The sequence below is a fragment of the Leuciscus leuciscus genome (genome assembly GCF_965113295.1).
Source record: "Leuciscus leuciscus genome assembly, chromosome: 19".
Taxonomy (NCBI): Eukaryota; Metazoa; Chordata; class Actinopteri; order Cypriniformes; family Leuciscidae; genus Leuciscus; species Leuciscus leuciscus.
The window spans coordinates 28916997-28940893 of NC_138743.1; the positions used below are offsets into that span (position 1 = coordinate 28916997).

The window sequence follows — 23897 nt, forward strand, 5'->3', positions numbered from 1 at the left end:
ATCCATCAAATTCCACAGGGAAAGCCATAAAAAGCATCCCGTCTGGTGTGTGTTCTTCAGTTGTGTGAGACAGATCAAACAGAGAGAAGAGAACTATTCTGATCGGCTATGTTTTGTGATTGACGGTGTAGTGGCACGCCCCACTTTCATGTTCGGTGTGAACAGACAAATTGCTTGCGACTGCAATCCTTGTTATTACACTCGGACAAAACGAATGACTCAACGTTACAATTGGCTTGTTTTGAGATGCGTCTGGTTTTATTCATCTGCCCTGCAGTGAACAGACTTTAATGGAGGTCATCTTAACTAACACTAAACTAATTCCAGACACGCTCGCACACCAACACCAGCTGTTCGTCTGCCACTGCGGCGAACGTTGCGCAAGACTTCTGAGTCATGCCATTGCGGATCGTGTTTGTTTGCATGTATCTGTCATCTCAGGTGAGCAGCCCTATCATTTGTATGTCTCATCTAAACTTGACGTCTTCTTTACAGACGCACAGAACCAAGCGTGAAGGAATCCCTTCTACGGCACGCAGCTGCGTATGAATAGCCGCCACATCTTTCTTTTTTAGCGTGTTTAGACAAAGTCCTTGTCGGTACTTACAGATGTATTGCCTCACGAAATTTATTCCAAGTGGTCTTGCTTCTGTTGGCCTGCGATATTACTGTGCGGTGACGTCCATCGGATTACAAATAATGAGGCCCAGAAAGAACCACTGCTCTGTTCTGTTAGCGAACAGAAACTTGTGTTGATTGTGATTAATGTCGAGTTGAAATGGAACCAGAAACAAACAGATTTGTTAATGAGAATTTTGTATATAAAAAAAAAAAGACTGAATTTTCAGTGGTTGGGCAGTAGATCTGTTTTGATCACACCTGTAATGATGATTTGTTATCAATTACCAGGATGTTTACATTAGTCTCAATGAGATGATTCATGCCCCAATTAACTCTGGTTCTGGGAAACAGACGTTTGAGGGAACCGGACTATGCAACGGGGGCTGAAAGTTCAAGCTGATTTCAGTGCTTTTATTCTTCTCTTTGGTTTTTGTTCTCTCGGGCCTGAGAATAGGGTGATCAGAGTGAGAAAGAGCTGATTATTCTCCCTGTCTGAAGAGAAGAGGATTCTAGTATCCATCTGGCTCGCTTTAGTGTGAGAACCTGAGCGCTGCTGACGGATCCTCTACAAGCTACAACAAAGCTCTCTCTTACTCAGCCGTGGTTTACCAAAGCTCTCCTCTTACACCCTTTCCCACTAAATGAGTCAAATGAGTCGAAAACACGAGAGGCAAGCGTTTTTGTTTTTAACTCATAGGCAACCTTGAAAATACAACAGAGTAAAAAAAGTCTAAGATCACTAGTGCATAATATTTTTTTAAATAAATAAACAAATATTTTCATGTTATATGTTTAACATTGAAATTCTTTATATGCATATGTTAAATACAATATTATAATAATAGACAATGTTAGTACAGTAAAGCTTATTTATATATAAAAAAAAATATATAAATGAATAGTTAAATTGAATATATTTATAGCAGTATATATATATATATATATACTGCTATAAATATATTCAATTTAACTATTCATTTAAAAAAACATGCAACCTTGAAGGTAAAAACGTAAATAAACAAGATTGATGAATGCAGTCCAAAAGTCTAAGACTATTAGTGAAAATGATTTTACTTATTTATTTGATTCTACTCTTATTTAATAAAGAATCTTAAATATTACAAAATATTTTACAGTACAAATTAAGATCAATAAATAGCACACATGTATAATTATAATATATATTAATTAATATATAATTAAATAATGAATACTTGTCAAATATAATATTCTAATTATAATTTTGATCTAATTTAATTAATGACAAAAAAATTGTGTACAAAAGCTTATGTATTTCTTATTTAATCTCCAAATGTTGTTTTAAAATAGCCTACATTTTGATTGCCATCTTGTCAATGTATTCTCAGACTTTTTCGACCCCGTTATATAAACCTAGGTCTTTTATCCCTCTGTCTTTTTATGTCTCTTTATTCTTGGCTTTCTAGGCCAAAACGTTATGCTAGGAAACTCAAACATGGCTTTTAGATGACAGACGGCAAAGCATATTCCCCAGTCTCTTCCCTGCGTCCCTTCATATCTCCATATCTCGCTCTGTACATTGCAGATTCAGCCGACTTAATCGCTCCAATTGAAAGTGCCTGTGAGCAGTCCAAGCTCCCAACGCACAGTGCAGAGATAAAAGAGAGGGCCAGTTGACTCTCATCCCCCAGGATAGCTGGCCCCTAATCCTATTTTCTGTACTTTTATGAAATGAGAATAACAATATTCTGATGGAAAAAGCGGTGGCGACATTCATCTTGTTGCTGGAAGGTTCTCTTTTAAGCCGGGCTCGTCCGGGTGGCTTGAACTCTGACCTGTGTGTGGAAGAAAGCTATTCCTGAGGAAAACATGTCTGCTATCACTGCTATAAATTAGTATACATTGTGTGCATGTTATCGCTATCGTTTCACCCATCTTCAACTTGCAAAACTGTATTTTCCCTATGCTGCTGTTTTCAGCACAGTCGTCGTACCAGTTTTTCGTAAAGCAGTGGCGTTTTTAATAGGTCTAGGACGTGAAAGCCTTTAGTGTCAAATTTCACTAGCGTCATTATTCCATAATACCTCAGCATCATATTAACATAGTAGTCAGAGTCAGTGAAGACAATAAAAGTGAGCTTTTAAAGCCTGTCACCCCTAATGGACTAGATACTGACTCCACGGTTTAAGTACATTAATGTTATTCATTATTTTTAGTAGTAGTATTTTTTTTGTGAGAAACACAGCAATAAGCTTCTATTAAACAGATTTCACAAGACACATACAATAACGTATGATTAACTGCCATATATATTTAAAAAAAAATGTAGGCCTACATTTTAAGATTTTTGTATTTGAACTACATATGCAATTTTCTTCCATTTAGATTACACAGTTTTAACAAACTAGTAAACTTATTCTGATGCATATTTGTTAATCATACATACATGAAATAGTTAAGAAACAGGTTAATATTCTATAATAGTGCTAATAAACTGAATGTGTCTCAAACACACACTAACAAGGTTAATATATTTATCACCAATAAATCCAATTTCTGTCAGTCTCATACTTAAACTAAATGAATATTAGCCTACTTGTTCCACAGCTAGCCATATATGTACGTACATGTATGGCTTGTAAATGTATCTGTTTTATAAATAAATAGATTTATGCAGATTCTAAGCAATTTCATAAAAAAAATGAATTTAAATGCAATCAAATACATGGAAATATTATCATTATTTATTTCTTTTTTTTGTGTGTGTGTGCTGTGAAACTGTAGAAAACCGTTAAAAAGTTAACAGTATCACATCAGGAAACTACTGTCTAGGAAATCTGAAGCACAAAGTGCAGCTCAGGTCGGCTTAGAGCTACTTCACTTGAAGAACTCCACAAATAGTCCTATAAATATGGTGGTCTCTAGATAACATACCTTTTGTCATTGAGTAATTATTGAGGGTACTTGCTGAAATTGCTCCATTAAATGGATAATGTTTTCTAATTTAGGATCAAAGCCAGACTCTTTTGCCAGCCGACGGAGGACGTTATTGCGGGTTCCTTAAAATGACAAAACCATAGAAGATTCAAATAAAATGCTGCTCTGCGTGCAAGATAAAACATTACCCCTCTCGCTCTCTGTTTCCCTCTGTAGATCTATAAGTTGGAAAGAACAGCAAGTGGAAAGTATTGAGAATGTGAGGGGGGAATAGAGAGGTCTTGTGGATCCTTTGAAGTCTGATTAAAGTTTGGAGAAGAGCCAGATTCAAAAACTCCAGCTTAGATTAAAAATTCACGCTTTTCCCCTGGAAAAGATGGACAATACATAAAAACGCAGAAGCGCAGAACAACACACACATAACAAAGATGTCTCCACATTTCCGGTCAACTGAACTTTCCATCCATATGGAACTAATCAGTATCCAATGCAGTGAATCACTCTTAATGGCACTGTCTCTAAAAGTGGTCCGCCTAACACAAGCATCATTAATCAAAGTACACATCTTTAAAAAAGAAGCTGCTCTTGTCTAGTCTTTGTTTATTGGCTTGAATTACTGTAATCCCTCACTATTAAACTAGACCAATAGCCTTTCAAATCTATAATCCCTCCCCCTGTGTCAGACTGGGCCAATCAGGACACGAAGACCACCATCACTGTAGCTCCTGTGGCTTTTGAACATACAGGATCCTCGTAACAATGAACACAGCCTAGATAAAGGACCAAGAGAAAAATAGACCTGACAAGCCATAGATCAGGCCAGTCTACTGGGTAACAACTTAACAGGTGCTACTATTTTCTCAGCGACTATGTGGGGACTGAATAGCTTTACTGTAATTGGTGATTTTGCATGAGCCTGGTTATAAGTGGGAGACCAGGACCAGAGTTTGCTGAATAAATTGTGACCAAGCCTGTCCCCAACTTTTCAGAGCACAATGATGGTTAGAACGAGGCTTTGGCCTTTCTTTGTGCTCTCGACTTGTTTTCTTAAGGGAATTAAACGCACTTTGTCAGCAGTTAATTGGAGGATGCTGCTTTTCTATTATGCAAATGGAAAGTTTTCACTTCATTTAAACAAGAGCCACCTCTTCTGTTATTTAGGGGAAAAAAGAGTAAGAAAAGCCCTTCAATACCCCTTCTCTGTTCCCACACCTGCACAAAGAGGCAATGTGGTAGACATTACTAACAATGTTATTCAGACTGGGTGGTCATAATGTACTGTCAGGTTCATGAAAACATGGAATCAGAGTAATGAGAGGTTGATAAGTTGTATGAAAACTGTATCTCCCCATACTATTGATTTTCAATGGAACTGAGGATGTTTTGGGAGCCTGAGAGACACTTCCCAGATTGTAGTCCTGCTTTTGGAGTGCCATTTAAAATAAATATTTTGAAGTAATTATAGTATGCAAAACTTTAATTAAATGTATAATTGATAATGTACCATATATTTAAATAAACATTAATGAAAATATTGTGTTCATTAACTAGTTAATATATCTTATATTCATGTCTGTCACCGATGATTGGGGTAAGGGGCTTAACCTGTTTACAGTCTGTGATCTTTCTGAAAGAGGAAACACACCTGTCTAGACCACACTGAATCCCCCGTTCTTTCTTTATGGAGAGGAAAGGTCAGCAAAAACAGACAAAGCAACACAAAGGCGGTGGTTTGTGTTTTGTTTTGTTTTAACAGCACGTGAAAGTGGGCACCCATTCTTCTCTAAAGCAGGGAGGGGGATGCTCTACATTTTCGCAATTTCTGGTTTTTCCTCTGTTCTGTCAGAGAAGAAAAATCACATTCCTCTCCGCAAAGGAAAGTATAAAAGGAGAGAGTTCTATAAATAAATCAGAAGAAAACGTAGGAAAGCAACAAAAGAGCAAACAACTGAGCATTCCCTTGAGTCTGAAATCTGCACAGGTACAGTACATTCCACATGGTTGTTAGCATGTCAAATGCCCTTGTTTGGTACCATTTACAAATTCAAGCATGAGGCTAAATATTTAACTACATGAAAACCCGAGTTCAACAATAAGGGATTTTATATCTGTCGTAGTTCAGATTGTACTTGCCCTGGCAATATTTTCATAGGTCTCACTGCATTAATAAATAAATAAATATTTGTTTAATTTATTTACATTTTGCTTGTTTTTGGTATTTTTAAAATAAAGGTTTCAATTCTTTCTATATCAAAAACAAGTAATGAATGAATGAATGAATGAATAAATAACATTTTGCTTGTTTTTCGTAAAGAATGTTTAATAAAGACTTAAAATTCTATATCAAAACATTAAATAAATAAATAAATTCATATTAATTTGGTTTCTTTTTTTTAATTTGCTTGTTTATGTAGAAGATTTTAATATATAAGCAATAAATAAATAAACAAAATGCATACATTTTTTGGAGGGGTGCGTGACAATTTCATCAACTGGCCCGAAACACTCTGACACTGGCTCCGGGCTATCAGGCCTTCCTTTCTGCTGACCCATGATAACTAATCCAAAAGGACGCAAATGGACACAAAAAGATAAAGAAAAGCCTTCTGGCCCATATCATATGTGACAGAGATGGTTTTAATTGTGGCAACACAAAGCCCGTCCTAAACAAAAAGCAGCAAGCCGTTCCTGTCCTCTGCAATGACAGTACACCTGCTGTTGGATAAGACAGAAATACATTTTTCAAAGCTGATGGTCACTATCTGCCATCCCAGCATCCTCTCTGCCTCCTGTTACCCTTTTTTTATGGTGTCCAGTCCAGCTGTGTTCCCCATCTGTCTGCTGAATAGATTCCTCTCACTCAGTCTGTGGATGCTGTAATCTTTTTATTGTTGTTTTATACTATAAACATTAAATGCCCGGAGAGCAGATGGCCCTCATATCGTCCTGCAGCTTTGATGAAAAGGCACCAGAGCAATATGGCCGAGAAGCAGAGTGTGTGTGTCTGTGTGTGTTAGTGTCACATATAGCTTATAGAAACCAGCAGGTGTGAGAGATGAATAAAATCAAGTTACACTTAGGAAACAGCTAAAAGTTGTCAAAGAGTTGACAATTCTGTGCAGGTGCCATTGTGGAACAAATGTATTTTTATTTTTTTATTCTATTGAACGTTTACTCTCATGCACTTATTCCGATGCCAAAAGTAGCAAGACTAAAACTCATTAGAATTTCTTTGGCTAATGGAGAGAATAGGAGGAGGTGTGAACAGGAAGGGATGAAGACATAATTAGTTTCCTTCTCCACAGGAGACGGTGCGTTGATGAGACAATGAACAACAGAATAATGAGGAAAAGGAGAACTTTTCCATCATCTTCTGGCCTTTAATCATGTAAAAAAAGACCAGTCCCTAAAAAAGATGTTACGATGTTTCATAACATTATGAGTTTGCGTTAAATCAATTTGCAAAAAACAGCTCGACTACACAAAAATGAAACATTTTCATAATGTATCATCTAAAAGATCATTGACTTTTCATTTATTTAGACAGAATTGTATCAAATCGCCATAACATGAAAATAGTTATCAGCTTTTCGGTACAAGACAGATTTTTAATATTGGTGCAGCCCTACAATAAGTAAAGAAATTTGTATAAAATTGTGATTTAAGCTGAATTTTATTTGTTATGTGAGAACAAAGAAACGCAGAGTGATTCAAGAGACGTGAAACTAGCACACTCAATGTTGCCAGTGGTCAAAAATGGTAAAAAAAAAAAAAAACTAAAAAAACACTTTCTTCCGAATGCTGTAGTATCAAGATTTACAGACAACATAATAATATAAGGATCTTTTTCTTACTTTACAACCAAAATGTGTGTACATGTCTGATTCCTTTACTTTGAGTGTTTGACAAGCTTGACAAGGCTGCTATGAAGAAGTAAAATCAGATGTGCCAGTCCCCTGTTCAGTTTGGCACATAGATTTGTTCTTGTCACACAGGTAACAGACAGGGTAAAAGGATTTGGCACTTACAGCTGTATTTCACATCCAGCTGTATTACACACGCAAACTTTAACTGCACATGCACACGATTTCTCTCTCACACATTTTAAGTGTGAGTTGTTAAGGCGATGAGTTCGCTCTGGAGTGTGGTAGGTTGTGGCAGCTGGTCTCGGACACCGCTGACACGCATCTCAATTCAGTCGCACACTACCACAGTACCTCCCCTCTGTTTCAGCCCTTCTGCAGCAGGAAATGAAACACTCTAACCCCAGAACAGCATGTAGGAACACATGTTGCATGTAAACAGTAGGACAGAGGGCCACAGGTGCATTTGTTTGTATGCATGACTGTGTGTGTGTGAACATTTTCAGAAATGTTTGGCTAGATAATGTCTCAGGTTGGAGCTGTGTCTGCATAAAAAAATATATATATATATATATATATATATATATATATATATACACAATTACACATGCTCTGAAATGTTGGGTTGTGTCCAAAAGCATAATATATAACTAAATGAAAAAAGTAGAAATGGAGTCACAAGTAAGAAAAAGCATATGTGCTGCTGTGGACCCTATACAAGTGCCTGATGCAATTAACTAGGTTTAAAATATCCTCATAACCTCTATTTCAGACTCATTGTGAGCTGAAACAGTTTCCTCAAAGCCTCTAAGAATTATCCAGTCAGAGTGTTCAATTAACGCCTGCCAGTTAGACCTGCCAGTTAAGAAGCGCCCTCAGTGATGGCCACCAGCATTATGTGACGCTTCCATTTTTGTTCCAATTTATATTTCTCTGCTGACTGCATATCTGAGGACATTCAGGTGAAAAGCCTCAGAGAGTTCAGAAGGTGGTGACAATTACAAGGAGACTAAAGCATCCGACTTTAATGCATGGTAGGCACCTGGAGCTCGAAAAAGATTGATGTTAATTTGGAAAGCATCTAATACTCGTATGCTAAGAGAGAGACGATGCATTTGATGGCAAAAGCAGGGGAGAGAAGAGGTGAAAAGGGGGGGAGAACTTTGTCTGAAAACTTTGTTGCTGCCTCACAGGAATCTAAATAATTGAGCGAGTTGGTATCCGCTTTTCTGACAGAGAGAAAAGAGGGGGGGTTGAATAAGAGACAGAATGGAATAAACCTGAATACGTACAAGTGAGACTTTTCATATCTGTTGAGTTTGACATCATTATTACAACAGTTACTCCTTTCTGCAATAGATCTGACAGCAATATACCATATTACAGTATTTTCCTAATGTACTTTAGTCTAAAAATGGCTGGGAAAAACTAATCCTTAAATATGTAATGTACCACAAAAATGCACATTTTCTGTGTAATTATTTAATACTTAACTATAAAAGTGGTACAGCAAAAATATATTTACCTCATTTTTAAAATATCTAATTATTTCTTCTGACCCCAGAATGTCATTTGAGGCAATAATAATAAAATATGTGATTAAAAAACAATATAATTTATCAAATTCATCAAAATAATTAATTTACTTTAAAAAATAAGACAATTATTTATCTAAATTTAATTGAAATGGCTTTAAAGGCCTAACTAAAGATGATGCTACAGTAGAAGTACTTCAGAAGGTACATCTGGCAAATCTCTGAACAGCCAACTGTGCTGGATTCCACTTGCTGGACACTGAAAGTCCGGCTGACTCTCAATCCAACAAGTCCCTTTAAGGTGGTTGGCAAACTTCCTCTCCATCCCCTCGCTCATGCTGAGAGACGAGTGTAGATCTCTCTTTCTTTTTCTCTGTGTCTGTCTCTCTCGCTTCCCGTGACACAGCGGCCAGTTCAGAAGGACACACTGGAGCGGTGGCTGCTGGGAGTCTGCAGTCAGTCAAGCAGAGAAGATTCTGGGGGATTTGGGGGGCTTCGTTTGCCAGCAATAAAAGGCTTGCAACAGGATCCTCACTAAGATTAATGACCTAGATAGGCCACCGCAATGCCATTTAAATGGGAAAGTAATTAAAGTGCACCTTCCATGAAAATTATGCATTGCTGACGGATTGGGTGACGGACGAATCGCGAGGCATTCCGCACAATGCCACAGGTTAAGTGCCCAGAGTAAGGCCGCCGAGGCCAGTGTGAGCCAGACCACCAGCGATTTAACCACAGCTGTTGAATTGTAGCGACTGGTCCAGCTCTTATCAAATTACCACAGATGGAATTACCAAAAGAGGGAAGACAGAAAGAGAGAGAGTGGCAAGAGAGAGAGATAGAGAGAGAGAGAGAGAGAGAGAGAGAGAGAGAGAGAGAGAGAGAGAGAGAGAGACAGAGAGAGAAAGGCCTCTCAGGTAACATAAAACGGCATACAAATGCTACAAAAGAGGCTTGAGGGATCCGCTTAACTAGAAAATTACACCACCTAGCACTGGCCGACTGGGAATCCCGGGAATCAATCAATCCATTCTGTTTAACGTCCCTGCCACAGATTAGGATTTTGCAGAGATCAATCAATGGCCTTATTGTTCCCTAAAGTGTGATTCTTCTCAGGGGTATTGAACGGGATCCATTTTGAGGTGATAACATGTCGAAAAAGTGGCCGTATTAATTACAGGAGAAATGCCGCGAGGATTGTCTTTCGGTCTGGGGCATGAGAATGCTTTCTCGCACTTTATAATGCTTGGTGCAACACATTTAGACATTGCTTGAAACATTTTGCCGAACAAAAGAGGAGCATTAGGATCCTCTGAGCTCAGCTTCATTTGAAGTCACCATGAAATTTGATGGAATATTGCAGTGTTATTATTTATCTGTGCGCATCGTTATTTGCAATTTCCATTTCATGCCACCTTAAAAAAACACAAAGGATGACAAAACAGCTCCAGCTAATGCGACCAGACTGCCCTGAACATGAGAGCACATTTTTTTTGTCTCGCAGCTCAAAACAAAGGCTCTTTAGATCAAAGTACGCCGCTCATTCTACAGAGCGATTCTCCTCGAGAGATGAGAAGAAATAGCACAAGTAGAATCTCATGCATTGGAAAAACTAGGCTATGTATGGAATCCATGCGCCTCAAAGAAAACAATTTCTTATTTAAGCCATTCCCTCTCGAAAGCAGAAGATAAGAGCAGTGTGGCGGAGTACAGGGTTAATGTGCTTCCCTATCAAACACTTAAACAACTTTGCAACATCCTAGACAGAGTGGGCCGCAGTCAGAGGCAGCTATCAGCGGGCAACATGCACATCATGCTCCTCTGACATGTAACCTAAGCATTAAAAATCCATTTCCACAGCTTCTCGCCCTCCCTCGCTTTGATTCTGTTTACCGCACATGCTGTTTGCATCTAAAATGTGCGTCTCACATCTGGTTGCTGAATTCTACGGCGTGGAAAGGGCTGTTTGGTGCCTGATTCCACACTGTTCTCCTCAGAAGGACTCTCCTGAATAAATATTAATGGTTATTCTTTGAGCTATTAACACTCAAGAGCATTGGGAAGAACAATGGGTGTTGTTTAGACAGACACAGAGAGAGATGGAGCGAGAGAGGGAAAGAGCGAGCGAGAGAGAAAGAGACGCATCCGAGGGCATCTCGTCTGAGATGTTAAGTGACAATAGAATGCTGATTGAAATGCTCTTCACCAAATGTCCCATGCAGTCCTCTAGGAAGAGGAAAAAAAAGAATTGCCATTAAAGAGAGAGAGAATTCACAATTGTCTGCAGGGGGGATGGCAAGAGGCATCAATGGAGGAAAAAAAGAAAGAAAAAAAAAGAGAAATGATGATGATGAACCTGCCGATACAGAAGCAATCGCTATTTAAACCCATTTCATGGAGAGCAGGGAAGTAATTAGGCTTTGGAGGAACAATGAGTACTTTGAGTAGCCCCTCTCTCATCCGGACACATCCCTTATTTTGCTCTCTTTTTGTCGCTTATTGTGTCACTCAGTAGTGGAAGGATAATTAAAGAGAGGATTCCTGAATTCCTCATCAGATGTTTAGCCATCTAGATTTGGGCTCCGCACCTTTGCTTTCTGCTCTCCTTACAGTTTCTACTCCTACGCTTGGTGCCTGAAGCGCCAACTTATTCTCGTGCAGATGGAGACCAGCAGTGAGAGTGTCTAATTCCCCCTCACCCAAAAATGAAAGTGCTGTCATCATTTACTCACCCTGATGTTGTTACAAACTCGTATGACTTTCTTGAAAACATGCAATTTATACCTGTGATATTCCTGTTATTAAAAATGTTGAAAAACAGTTTGCAGCTGAACTTTTTTTTTGGAAACTGTGATACATTTTTTTCATGATTCGTTGATGAATAGAGAGTTAAAAAAGAAAAGCATTTATAAGAAATAGAAATATTTTGTAAAATTACAAATACTAGAAATACTTTAACTTTATATCAATTTAATGTGTCCTTGCTGAATAGAAAAGTATTCATTTCTTTAGAAAAATTGTACGGACCCCAAACTTTTGAACAGAGTGTAATATATTTGTATGTATTTTTATTATATTCATCAAAAAAATAAGAAGTAATTTCAGAGGTGGGGAGGCTGATTATATTTTGATGGTTCTTGAACAAAGACATTTATTTAAATTTAGGTGACATTAGATCAATTTTAATTCTTGCTCTCTTCTTATACTCTTGCAGATATCCCCAGCAGGTTAACAAGTCTTGAACAGAGCTTTAAAAAAATGCCATTTTTTCTACTCTAAGGCCTAGATAAAGTCATCAGTGTTAATGAGTGTACTGCTCTGTCTGACTGGCCGGCAGCTTATTGTTTCAGGAAGCTCCATTCTCGCCCATTATGAGGTAGTCATCCATTGCCGTGGTAACCCAAGGGTAAAATTGCGCCAGTAAGGCTCTGGCGAGCAGAGAATTGAGCATGCTCAGATAGGGTTAAATTTTTTCGATCTTGGCTCTAAACAAGGGGCTGATTGTCCGGGGGTCCTATCAGTTTGCCATCACAGAGAGCCTGTTGTATTCTAATTGAGCTTGAGCTTAATTATCAAAGGTGAATCATTAAATCTATTAGTAATTGAGTGGGCAACCATTTCATTTGAATTCAAATGTAGATATCTCCAAAGTTATAATCAAGGATGTGCAGTCCTGTATAAGTAGGCAGGTTTAAGATCCACCTGACAACAATAAGATGCATTTCTTAGAGATAATTTATAGAAGATGGGCACTTGTGTTCAAAAACAGCAGGACAGAGCACAACAAAATATTTTAAAAATGCTGATTTAAATTTGGTTGCTAAAAAATATCAAAACTAAAGGACAAAAAGGAGAAAATCTAAAACTAGTCAACCGCACAAAATGACTAACCTGTCATTGAAAGACAAGTAGAATTGACGACAGAGACCCCATTCCTAGCTAGAATCTATTCATACTCAGATTTATTCTGTTCTCCATTTTTTTCAGTCTCCATGGCCTACTCTGTAGTTTGAAAGACATGAAAAATGAAACCGGTAATACTGGCACTACAGAAAACAGGGCTTTACTAATATATTTTCTCAATCTGACAATAACTAATGACTAAATATTGCCCAGGGTGGCTGGTGTAATTGTCTGTTGTCAGTATGCCAGACATAATTACGCACGGCTCTCACTTTGAGACAAGGGTCTTTTCCCTCTCTCTCTGTCCCTTATCTCTCGTTCTCTCTCTCTCTCGCTCCTAACCTACCAAGGTGTCCGTGTGTCCTTGTGGCTCCTAACTCCAGCGAGTGTCTCTGTCACGATCCCTGTCATGAAACATACATCATCCCCTCTCCCCTTCCTCCTCGCCTCTGTTCCTCCCTCATTTTACTGCCTGCCGGTCATTATCGCCTCTCCCTCTGTGTCATCTCTCTGTGAACACGTGCATGCGTGAGCTGCTCGTATTATCCTGTCACTGACCTTGTTTTGTTTGCAAACCATAAAAACAACACAAATGCAAATGAGAACTTGAGTTTTGAATGCAGGTGAGGAAACACTAGAGATGTACAAAACTGCACACTGTCTGAATCAACGAGTCTGTGAGTCGCCTGAATGACTACTTGACTAATTGGTCTAGATTAAAAGGAACTTTTTTGCATTTCTTAGACAGTGTTTACATAAAACACATTCTTGCATTCGAAAACAGCTAAACTAGGTGAAACAGAATGGAAGAAGAAGCAGGAGTCTTGACATGCAATGCAGCAGCCAAACATGTCTGTTAGCTGTGGTGCTTTACTAAGTAATGTGTCTAGATAAAGAAAAGAAAATGAAGAGAAAAATAGACAACATATGTCTAGATAAAAATATTATATATTATGTAGATAAAACATCTAGATAAACTAGTCAACATGTCTAGATCAACTATAAATAATCTTTTTTTTTTAAATCTATATAAAATAAACAACATTAATGATAGATAAAAATATAAATTATTAACGATAATGATTAATGATAATGATTAATTATTTTACAATGTCAGCTTCAATAACAGACTAGTCAGTTATTGGATTACTAGTCGATTAGTCAACCATTGTGACCATCCCTAGGTGACACATCCGACATAGAGGAATCTCTTTTCCAAACAACAAACACTCAAATACTGAATGTGTGTTTTTGTGTGTGCGCACATACAACAACACTGCAGTATATGTGCTAGTTGCTGAAGCATGGTGCTAAGCTATCACTGTCTACTAACCTCTTATTAATGACCAGAACCACTATGCATTTGAAGGCAAATTGTTTTTCATGGATGCTTGGGCATGAAAGAGAAATCTTGTTTTGCAGACCCATAAAAAATAGTTCATTAAAACATGCATTTCTCTAGCATGTGTAGTCTCAGAAACAGCTCTTAAATTATGGCCAACTCCCGAGAGAGAGAGCGTGAGAGAGAGACAGAGGGAGAGCCAAAGACAGGCAACCACTCGTCGAGCTAATAATGTTTGCGGCCATGACTTCAGCACCAATGCAAGCATTTGCCACCCATTTAATTTCAGGGGATAAAGTGAAAGCTCATATCATTTATCAGGAATTCAACAAAGACTCTTGTGGAAATGTCAACCATGGCGACTGTAAGTGATATTTAAAGGTGGCGGTTCTCTTGGCAGACAATAAAAAGCAAAGGGGAAATGAGAGAGGTATTCTTGTGCGTGACTTCTATTATTTATCATCTGTTGCTGTTCACCGCTATTTCGCCACCACAAAACCACAAATTATGAATTGCAGGAAAATGGTTGGCAGATAATTTGTTCAATTATCCCAAAGGCGGTAAGTACAATAACGTGTATGCACGCATTAGAAACTATACAGGCTTGAGATGAGAGTCCACCCAAGCAACACAAAAAAAACACCGGAACACCCTTGTATCTTAAAATACACATCAGAACGGTGCCAAAAATACATATTTAAAATGCAGATTTTGTTATATACTTCTAGAACCTGTAAGATCTGCGATCAAATAGCCATTGAAGTCCAAACCTCTTACCTGCTTGGCTGGTTGCGATGCTGACGGCAGCAAACAGTCGCTGGGTACGGCTGAGGTCGGAAACGCCATTCACGGCCTCAACCTCAAAGGTGTAGTTCGCGTGAGCCAACAGGTCGGTGATGGTGACATAGGTGTCAGTTAATCCACTCTGCTGTGGCGAGAAGCCAACGTTGCTCCCGCAAGGAAAGCACTCTTCTGGCTCCCAGGTGCAGCGGCGGCATATAATCCGGTACGTCACGTCGTTACGCCCGCCCGTGTCGGCCGGCGGGGTCCACTCCAGGCTGACGGTGGTGTGGTTGATGTTGTAAAGCAGGTTCTGAGGAGCTGATGGTGGCCCTGTAGTAAGAGAAGATTCTTAGATAAACATAAGACTCCAGATTTTAATTTACTCAAGAAAAAAAAAGAAAAAAAACACAATGGAAAAACGAGGAATCCGTGCCCTTGGCAAATCCTGGCATGCAATTATACTGTAACCTAGATACAGTACATAGAGATGTTATGCTCAAGAATGCTGGTGAGTTGAACTTGAGCGCTGCCAAGGTCGATGTAGACCAGGGTGTGACGGAAAAACAATAAAATGGAGAACAACGGGATACCGTTTTGAGGTAAAAAAAACCCTTAAAAGATAAGACCGTCTTCCTCCTACTTGGTATCTTTGCAGTAGCATGTCATTACCGAGCCAGGGAGTTATGAGATTCCTGTGAAAAGAAAAAAGGTGATACAATTGGCAAAACCCTTTGTTTCTTGACTGCCAGGCGGGACAAGGAGTCTAAGCCATGGAAGACAGGGAGTCTGAGTCACTTCCAGAATTTAAGAGTCAGATCATGAGCGAGTTATCGCCCCGACAATAGCAGCAGTGCAGGATTCCACTCAGCCTACAATAACCAGCTCACAGACGGATGACCACAGTGGAAAACAACCCATCATCCCCTAATCCCCGCCAGTGCCAAGGAATCTGGCGTGTCTCATAAAGCAATGATTTATACTTTGCTACTTTTATCCAACCACCAAGCCCTTGCTTTTATCACCCTAATGTTTTCATAACAGCACCACTGTCTGTTCAATATCTCTTTTATTAGAACTTGTCTTTGTGGTGGTCTTGCATCATGGGTTTGTCGTTTTGGAGAGGTTCGATTTTTGTACCTCAAAATGAAACAGTGACCCGTATGTGTCCACTGGTGTGGAGCTAAATGGGCGTTTTCAATCCGTTCTCTAGGGGAGCTGTACGATAAAAAAGGAATCTCATAAAAGGGATTGTGGGATTGACAGCGGAGCAGGTTGGTAAACGTAATGGAATGTAAAAAATGTGGAAATGAGCATAAACAACAGGATTTTTTTAATTTATCGGTATTGGACAATATTGTATATGTATTATTATGCATCCCTTGTATACTTTAGGCATACTAAAATAAAGTTAGCATTTTTACATGAGTAATGTCTGGTCGCTTTGTAGCTACAAAACACTGTCAGTGTGAAAGCCCCCTTGGGTCGTGTGTCACCAGTGCCGCCCGTCTGCAAAACTGGGGACATTTAATAACAAAACACTTGTTTCATATGCATGAGGGGAAAGAGCAGGCATTAGAATTGTGCGAATGGTTAATATGACACTTAAATTTTGCTCCTCATTAAAGCTAATGGCACACACATCCATCCATATTCATCAAAGTAGGAGGGGAACGAGTGAACGGAGGAGATGAAAGGGCCACCTGTGGCAGGTGAAGAGATGTGGTCTGTCTCTCCATCTCTATCTTCTCTGTATCTCTCTCTCAAGTTCGAAGCACAACTTCACCTACAGATGCTAATGATGTCCCTCCTACTCTATTCCCCTTGGGGAGAGCCGCTCACACACTCACTCACTCTCATCCTCCTGGGGCTTTAGCATTTTATTTCTATGGTTACCTGTAAGAATAATAATAATACCACTAATGGCTCCATTTGGCAGGGCCTTCTCATTCTGCTCTTGAGTGGCAGAGATCAAGGGATTGTTTATCTTTAAATGGCCAGCTGAGACAGGAAGGGACTCAAGTCAAGCTGTCATTGAGCATATCTATTCGAACAAAAAGGTAGCAATGAATCACCTACTGATTTAATAATTTAAAACATCAAATAAAAGCATGTATATAATAGCAATCCATGATTTTGTTCTAATTTCATAATTTGAGGCTTTGTACAAAACCGTGAATCACTTAACGGACAGCATTTTTGTATGAAGGTATGGCACAAAGTGAGTTTTCGACATATCCAAGAAAATATTTAATGAATGCAATAGACACTACTATATTGCAAATGAAAATCCATAAATGTAAATGTAATTTAAAAACAAAACAAAAAACATTTCAAATAGTAAAATTTATAAATGGGATCATCATTTGAATAAAAAGGAATATGTGACAATTATTAAAGTTTTTTTTTTTTTGATAACACTGAAATTGGCTAAAACAAGACTTTCCTGTCAAGCGTGCATCTGGCGTCTGGAGAGTCCCGCAGCCGTCTTTCATTTTAATGCATTGTTGTGAGAGTCATAGTCTGCTGGTTAACAACAAAATGCCCTCTGAGTTTACCGTACTCATTTGTTCTTTCACACACGAGTGCATATGTTTCTATATATGTAATCTGTCACCTCCTCTGCAGTCTGCTTTGAGACGGATTCTGCAGGGACGCTGAAGGAAGTCTGGGGGAAACTGGGACACATATCTGCCACAGACAGCTTCATTCTCTACACCACAAACCAAACTATTCTTTTAAAGGATATGGAGTTTGCTTAAAGCTCGGGCACACTCTTTCACACTCGATCTTTTTTGCTTTCCTTTTCAACCTTCTTATAAAACAGTTTTCTTTGCTTTTTTTACCCACACTTTATAGATTTTATAGCCTCAATCCGCCCACAGTCTGTTCAAAGTCTCTGATGAAGATTGCACACAAAACGGCAAACATTCCTGCTATTTTTCTATGTTTTCTGTACAGACGTTCACAGCAAGGGCTGAGTGATTGTGAATCTGAATGATTTTTCCCACAACAGTCTATTGTGGTATAATCTATTCAGATAACCCTACCCTTAAATATACTGTGAACTGTGATTGATTGTTTTATATGCCAGCATTTCCTTGTCTAAGTGGGCAGTTCTTGACCAGAATGACCTGCATTGTGGACCAAATTTAAGCCTTTAGTCAAAAGTCTGGCTACGTGAGCTACACATGACATGTTTTCTAATAGAGATTTTCAAGTGACTGAGCTGAATATCGTTCCAAACCAAAGAGTGAGTTAATGCATGTGAAAAAAAGATATTAAAATCATCTTTGAAATCAGTAAAGATGTGGTCACGATTCTTACCATTGCAGTTTTCCTGTGAGAAAACATTAATTAGGTCAACCTGCTGATCGTGTGTGTGCACGCGTGTGTGTGCGCGCGCGTGTGTGTGTGTGTGTGTGTGTGTGTGTGTGTGAGTGAGAGAGAAGCCTGAAGTCTCGGGCCAAGCAGCACAGGAGCTTAACTCAGGAATCCAGTTGTTATCTGCACTTTGAGCAGCTCTTGACTGTCTTAGTGCTACTCCTCCTAGTAAAGGATCATTCACGCTAAAAATCCTGCCATTTACTCACCCTCAAGTCATTCCAATCCTGTATATTTTTTTAATTTTTTTTTGTGTGTGAAACGCAAAAGGGGAATTTTTTAAATATGAAATTAAAGTTAATGGGACTTTGTAGTTAATTTCGTAGTGAATAATGACTTTAATTTTGGCACGCTTGTCACGCAATAGCTAAAAAAAAGCTAACATTACAATATATGTAATGCTTTGAAAGACATCTATTATGCTCACCAAGGCTGCATTTATTTGATCAAAAATAAAGAAAACTGTAATATTGTAAAATATTATTTCAATTTAAAATATCGGTTTTCTATTTGAATATATTATAAAATGTAATTTATTCCTGTGATGTAAAGCTGAATTTTCAGCATCATTACTCCAGTCTTCAGTGTCACACGATCCTTCAGAAATCATTATCAAATGATGATTTGATGCTCAAGAAACATTTCTTATTATTATCACCAATGCTGAAAATAGTTGTGCTGCTTAATTTTTTTGTGGATTCAGTAAAACTTTGCACTGTCACTTTTGATCAATTTAATTTATCCTTACAGAATAAAAGTATTCATTTATTTGCCACAGAACAAAGAAAGTCATAGAGTTTTGGCATGGCATGAGGGTGAGTAAAGGAGAATTTTCATTTTTGGGTGATTATCCCTTTAAGACTCACCCCAATAATGAGGCCGCTACTTGTGAACCGTGTTTAAACAGTCCAGCCACTAATCCTTAATCTATAAACATGGTACCTGAACTTTGACCTCACTTGTACCATACGCCAATTATAGATAGAGTGCCGGAGCCAGAGAGGTGCGCAAGAGAGGCTGGTTTACTACTGTACATCTGTGCCTTGGCAACTGTGGGAAAAAAAGGAAAGTCTCACCCTCAGGGACACGTCAATGAACGGAGGTGATGATTCCAGGGGGTTGAAGGGAGCTGAAAAGATACTATGTAGGTTATGCGCTCTCACTTTCTCTCTTTCTATTTCTCTTACTTTCTTTCTCGCTTTTTCAATGTCTCCCGCTTTCCCTTTTCCTCTTTTTCTCTCTGTCACAAAGTCCCATCCTCCTCCCGCCCCTTCCAGACCTTCGCTAGTGCTGACACCATGCGCAGCTGTCGAATGATCGATGTCATCTCTGAAAGCTGTCAAGAACTCCCTACTTTCATTCTATCTAAAAAGAAAAAAATTCACAGCAGGCTTTTGCCTAAGTATTGCCTATTTAAACCGGGAGAATTTATGCCATGCAATTGGCAATTAATAAATAAGTTAATATTTCTGTACAACTTTGTGCAACATTTCTTTTTTCTCTCTGAAAGTGAATATTAATTCCTTTCACTCAGGAAATCTGAATTTCATTAAGGCCGCTCTTAATCCGTGTTCTGAAGAGCTGAGAGCGTATTGACAGAGCTTAAGATTCGGTAGGTTTACACCTTGCTCATTTAAAAAGCTGTCCATCAGGGTGTTTATTCAGCGAATGTAAATTCACCCCCAATTACCATTCAGTTCCACGCTGCTTTAAATCCCCCCCCCCCCCCCCCCATAAAAAGAAATCTTCATCCCAGACAATTCAGATGGTCACAATAACTTAATCCCGAGATAATTAAGACAAGTCTGGTGAGAAGAGTATTTTGAATGCACAACACTTCAAAAGAGGCCCGATTTATGTTTGTTAAAAGTTTTTTGTTTTACCCCTTGATTTGCATTTTTTTCCCTCTTGTCACATCCTTATTATCCCAAACTCCTGCCACATCCTCTGTGACTCACAGTGATTTAGAACAACTCCCCTCCCCCCGCCAATTATTTGTGTATCTGAGTTGTATAACTTATTTAGCGATGCATGGTGTCGGTACTGTTGTTCAACACTAACGTAGTTACTGCTTTACATTCAACTTTATGTTTTTTATATGTATTAAAAGAAGTCTCTTATGCTCAACAATGCTGCATTTGATTTAAAAAAATATATATATAGTAAACACACTAATTTTGAGAAATAATATTATTAAAATGTTATTTACTCCTGTGATGGTAAAGCTGAATATTCAGCAGTCATTACTTCAGTGTTCAGTGTCACATGATCCTTCAGAAATCATTATATTTATGAATTACCTTTGTTTCCACATTTTCCAAGTCGCATGCTTCACCATTTATTTGCACTCTGGATGCCATAGATAACTCTTAATTCCTACATTCTGTGTGCATTTTGAGAAAAGTAAACGTTTTTTATGCCCAGACAGAGTAACAACAGCCAAACTGTGGTCAGGGTAGACAAAGATCTGATGTGTACTTTGAGGGAAAGAGAAAGATGGAAGAGGAGACGTGAGTAATTGTGTGGTGAATTTCAGGCCTGTTTCTCCTTTGTTCTCTTATTGGGGGGCAATGGGCAACAATTAGACTAAATCGCTTCTTGTGTGATCATCTCTTTTGTAAGGCAGTGGTGAGACAAATTTGAGGGAGTTACTGTAATGGAATAAAGAAGAAAGCTGGAATGAGGGTGGGAGAGGTAAATCGTAGTGAATGATTAATGCATGACATATGTGTCATCATTGGATAGGCTGCACATTTGGCCTGTTCCACAACAGCACAGCTAGGGTCTAATATGTTTCTCTCATCTACTCAAATTCATTTGTCATTCTCTGTTGTCTATTGCAGCATCATAGCTGCACAAATAACCAAATTAAAATCATCGCCATATGGCCTTGTGCGCATCTTAAAAACAAAAAAGGCTGTGATTTAATTCAGCACTCTGTTTTGTCATCTACTATACTGAGCATGCATGTGACTCAGGATCAGGGCCGGCGAGGCGGCAAAAGGGGGCATTGCCCCTTCAGATCTGATTTGTGCCCCCTCCGTTTTAATTTGTTTAAGTTTTAACCCCCGAAACGCGATTGATTTTAACCCTTCGACACATACGATCACACTGGTGCGATTAGAACGCTCAGTACGTCACTAATAAAACACAAAATACAGTCAATTACACATATTTGACAATCGGAATATATCATATAGTTCATGGTATAATTGAAAAAAAATTGTGTATATATATTATTACAGAATTTAATTGTAACATAGTTACTATTACTACTACAACTAATAATAATTACAACATTAAATTAAAACGTTTATTCAATGTAGTTGTAGTAGTAATAATAATAATAATAATAATAATAATTAGACAATATTAAAATTCTAAAATATAAAATGCATTATAAATGCATTAAAAAAATACATTATTAGCCTGGATGCCAGCCGAACGTAGCCCCGCCCACAACATTTGAGGTCGGGAAGTTCGGTCTGGACTTGATCCGTTGTGGAGCAACTATGTTCGAACCAGAGCTGTTCGGACCAATCAAATTGTCAGGACGGGCTTTATACGATGATGGACAGATGATCAACAGTAACGTAATCATCCACATCACTAAAGAGCGCTTGGGTTGAATTAGTTTACGACAAAGATGGCTGCCGCTGGAGAATTGCGATGTGTGGAATCTGCCATCGTGTCTGTTATAGAAGATATCAACAGCACATTCATTTTAAAAGAGGAACAGAGAACCTCAAGGCGTTTGTCGATCGGAAAGATGAATGAAGAACATACGTCACTTACTCCGTTGCTCTGATTGGTTGTAGGTCTATCCAATTGAGTGTAGAGGCATTTTCTTTCCTGGTTCGTTTGAAACACGCCCCATAATCACAGCCCAATGGAGCAGTATCAGACTCATATTCTGACAAGAATCTGAGTATAACAACGTCAGGCTAATACATTATTGTAAAAAAGTAACTCTATTGGCAAGATTAATTTCTATGGACAGCAGAGCATTGGCAACACATAACTTAACTCTGAATCAAAGGCTCTTGTTAGTTTGTCATTTTTATTTCAATGTGATTGTATATGTCTTTTTGTTCTTTAGCCTTGATATCTAAGCAGCATCAACAACATTTGTTAAAATTTTAAACAAATTGTTACAATTTGTTTTTACCAAACTGTACAGCCTTAATCCTGACTTGAATGCACTTTCTCCATCTCTTTGTCTTCAGGAAGTTAAGCACATCCTGGGATTCTACCTGATTGGACCTGTCCTTGAGCATATTTCCAAGCAGATCGACTCGCCCTGAACTCCCTCCCCGCCTCTTTTCACCCTTGTCTGGCCTCTGTAAATAAGTCATCAATGGCTGAGGAATAGCTGTGCTATTCATAAAGAGAGATGGTCGAGGACAGGAAAGGAAAGGACAGGTGGTTATTAGAAGGGAGTGGAGGAAAACATAAAAAAGAGACAGAGAGGAAAGAACTGTTGAGACCTGCTTCCATTACTTCTGACTGAAATTACCAGAAATGTTATGCCTATTTAAACCAAACTGAATCCAAACACATGCACATATACATATACATATACATATACATACACACACTCGTGCGCCAAATGAGCCAGGACTACCACAGTTCCCCTTCAAAAAACATAGGGGTCTGACGCCCCTGGTAATTATAATCTCACCTGACAGGAAGCTGCTAGTGAGTGGGAATGAGATGTGCCAGTTTGCAGTCATAAAGACATAGAGAAGGGAGAGAACAAAAAGAAAGAAGACCAGAGATTCACAAACAGCTCACTCACTGGTGCAAGCGACAGAAGCGGGGTCGGAGAGGGCTCTGTAGTAGCCGTCCTCGCAGTCACATCTCCACGAGCCCTCTCTGTCGTTATAACTGTGTGCGGGACAACGGGAACACTGAAGATCCTGAGATGAAGACTTGTAGAATCCACGACCGCAGGCTGGATGGTGATGGAGAGATAAAGAGAAAGAATTAGAATTTGTTCACATTTTGTATCATCAAGTGTTTGGATCATACTGCCCCTTTAGCACCATCATAAGAAAAATAATTTGTCCCTGTTGCTATATGTCCAACAAGCCACATTTCTCTCACGCCACACCATGTTCTCACGCAGTGAAAAATACATCGCGGAGCAGAGAGGACACTGACAATCCACTGACAGACAGGACAGACCAGGTTACTTTTGATATGGTCATTTTCAATCAAATTTGGTCATTTTTTAAAGAAAATGAAACAATAAATACCATTTTGTGGCTCTTTAATGTGTCTGACAGATCGCTGTAGAGCCTCCGTTAAAGCTGCTCGTGAACCAATCATCTCTTCCTTCTAGTTAATTTATAGCATCAAATAAACCGCGGAAAGAAGTCAGTACACACCGTTTTAGCTTCTCAGATTTTCAGTATCAAACTGTGCATCAACTCGAAATTTTTTATTTGAGATATGCTAACAATATGAATTTCAAAGTATTTATAGCTAGTGTTATATTATCAGTAGTTGAAATAAATCTTAAATAAAATAAACTATAAATATTAGATAAAA

At 38.6% G+C, this 23897-nt stretch overlaps 1 protein-coding gene across 2 annotated transcripts in view; it reads right to left on the reverse strand.

The window, feature by feature from the left end:
* Nucleotides 1-23897, reverse strand: part of epha7 (eph receptor A7) — a 70564-nt gene that overhangs the window by 29722 nt on the left and 16945 nt on the right. For both annotated transcript variants that reach the window (XM_082146634.1, XM_082146633.1), the window contains exons 4-5: nucleotides 23143-23298; nucleotides 14958-15293 (exon numbers count right to left, since the gene is read on the reverse strand). In XM_082146634.1, the coding sequence (XP_082002760.1) occupies nucleotides 14958-15293; nucleotides 23143-23298 (492 nt within the window). The remainder of the gene's footprint in view (nucleotides 1-14957; nucleotides 15294-23142; nucleotides 23299-23897) is intronic.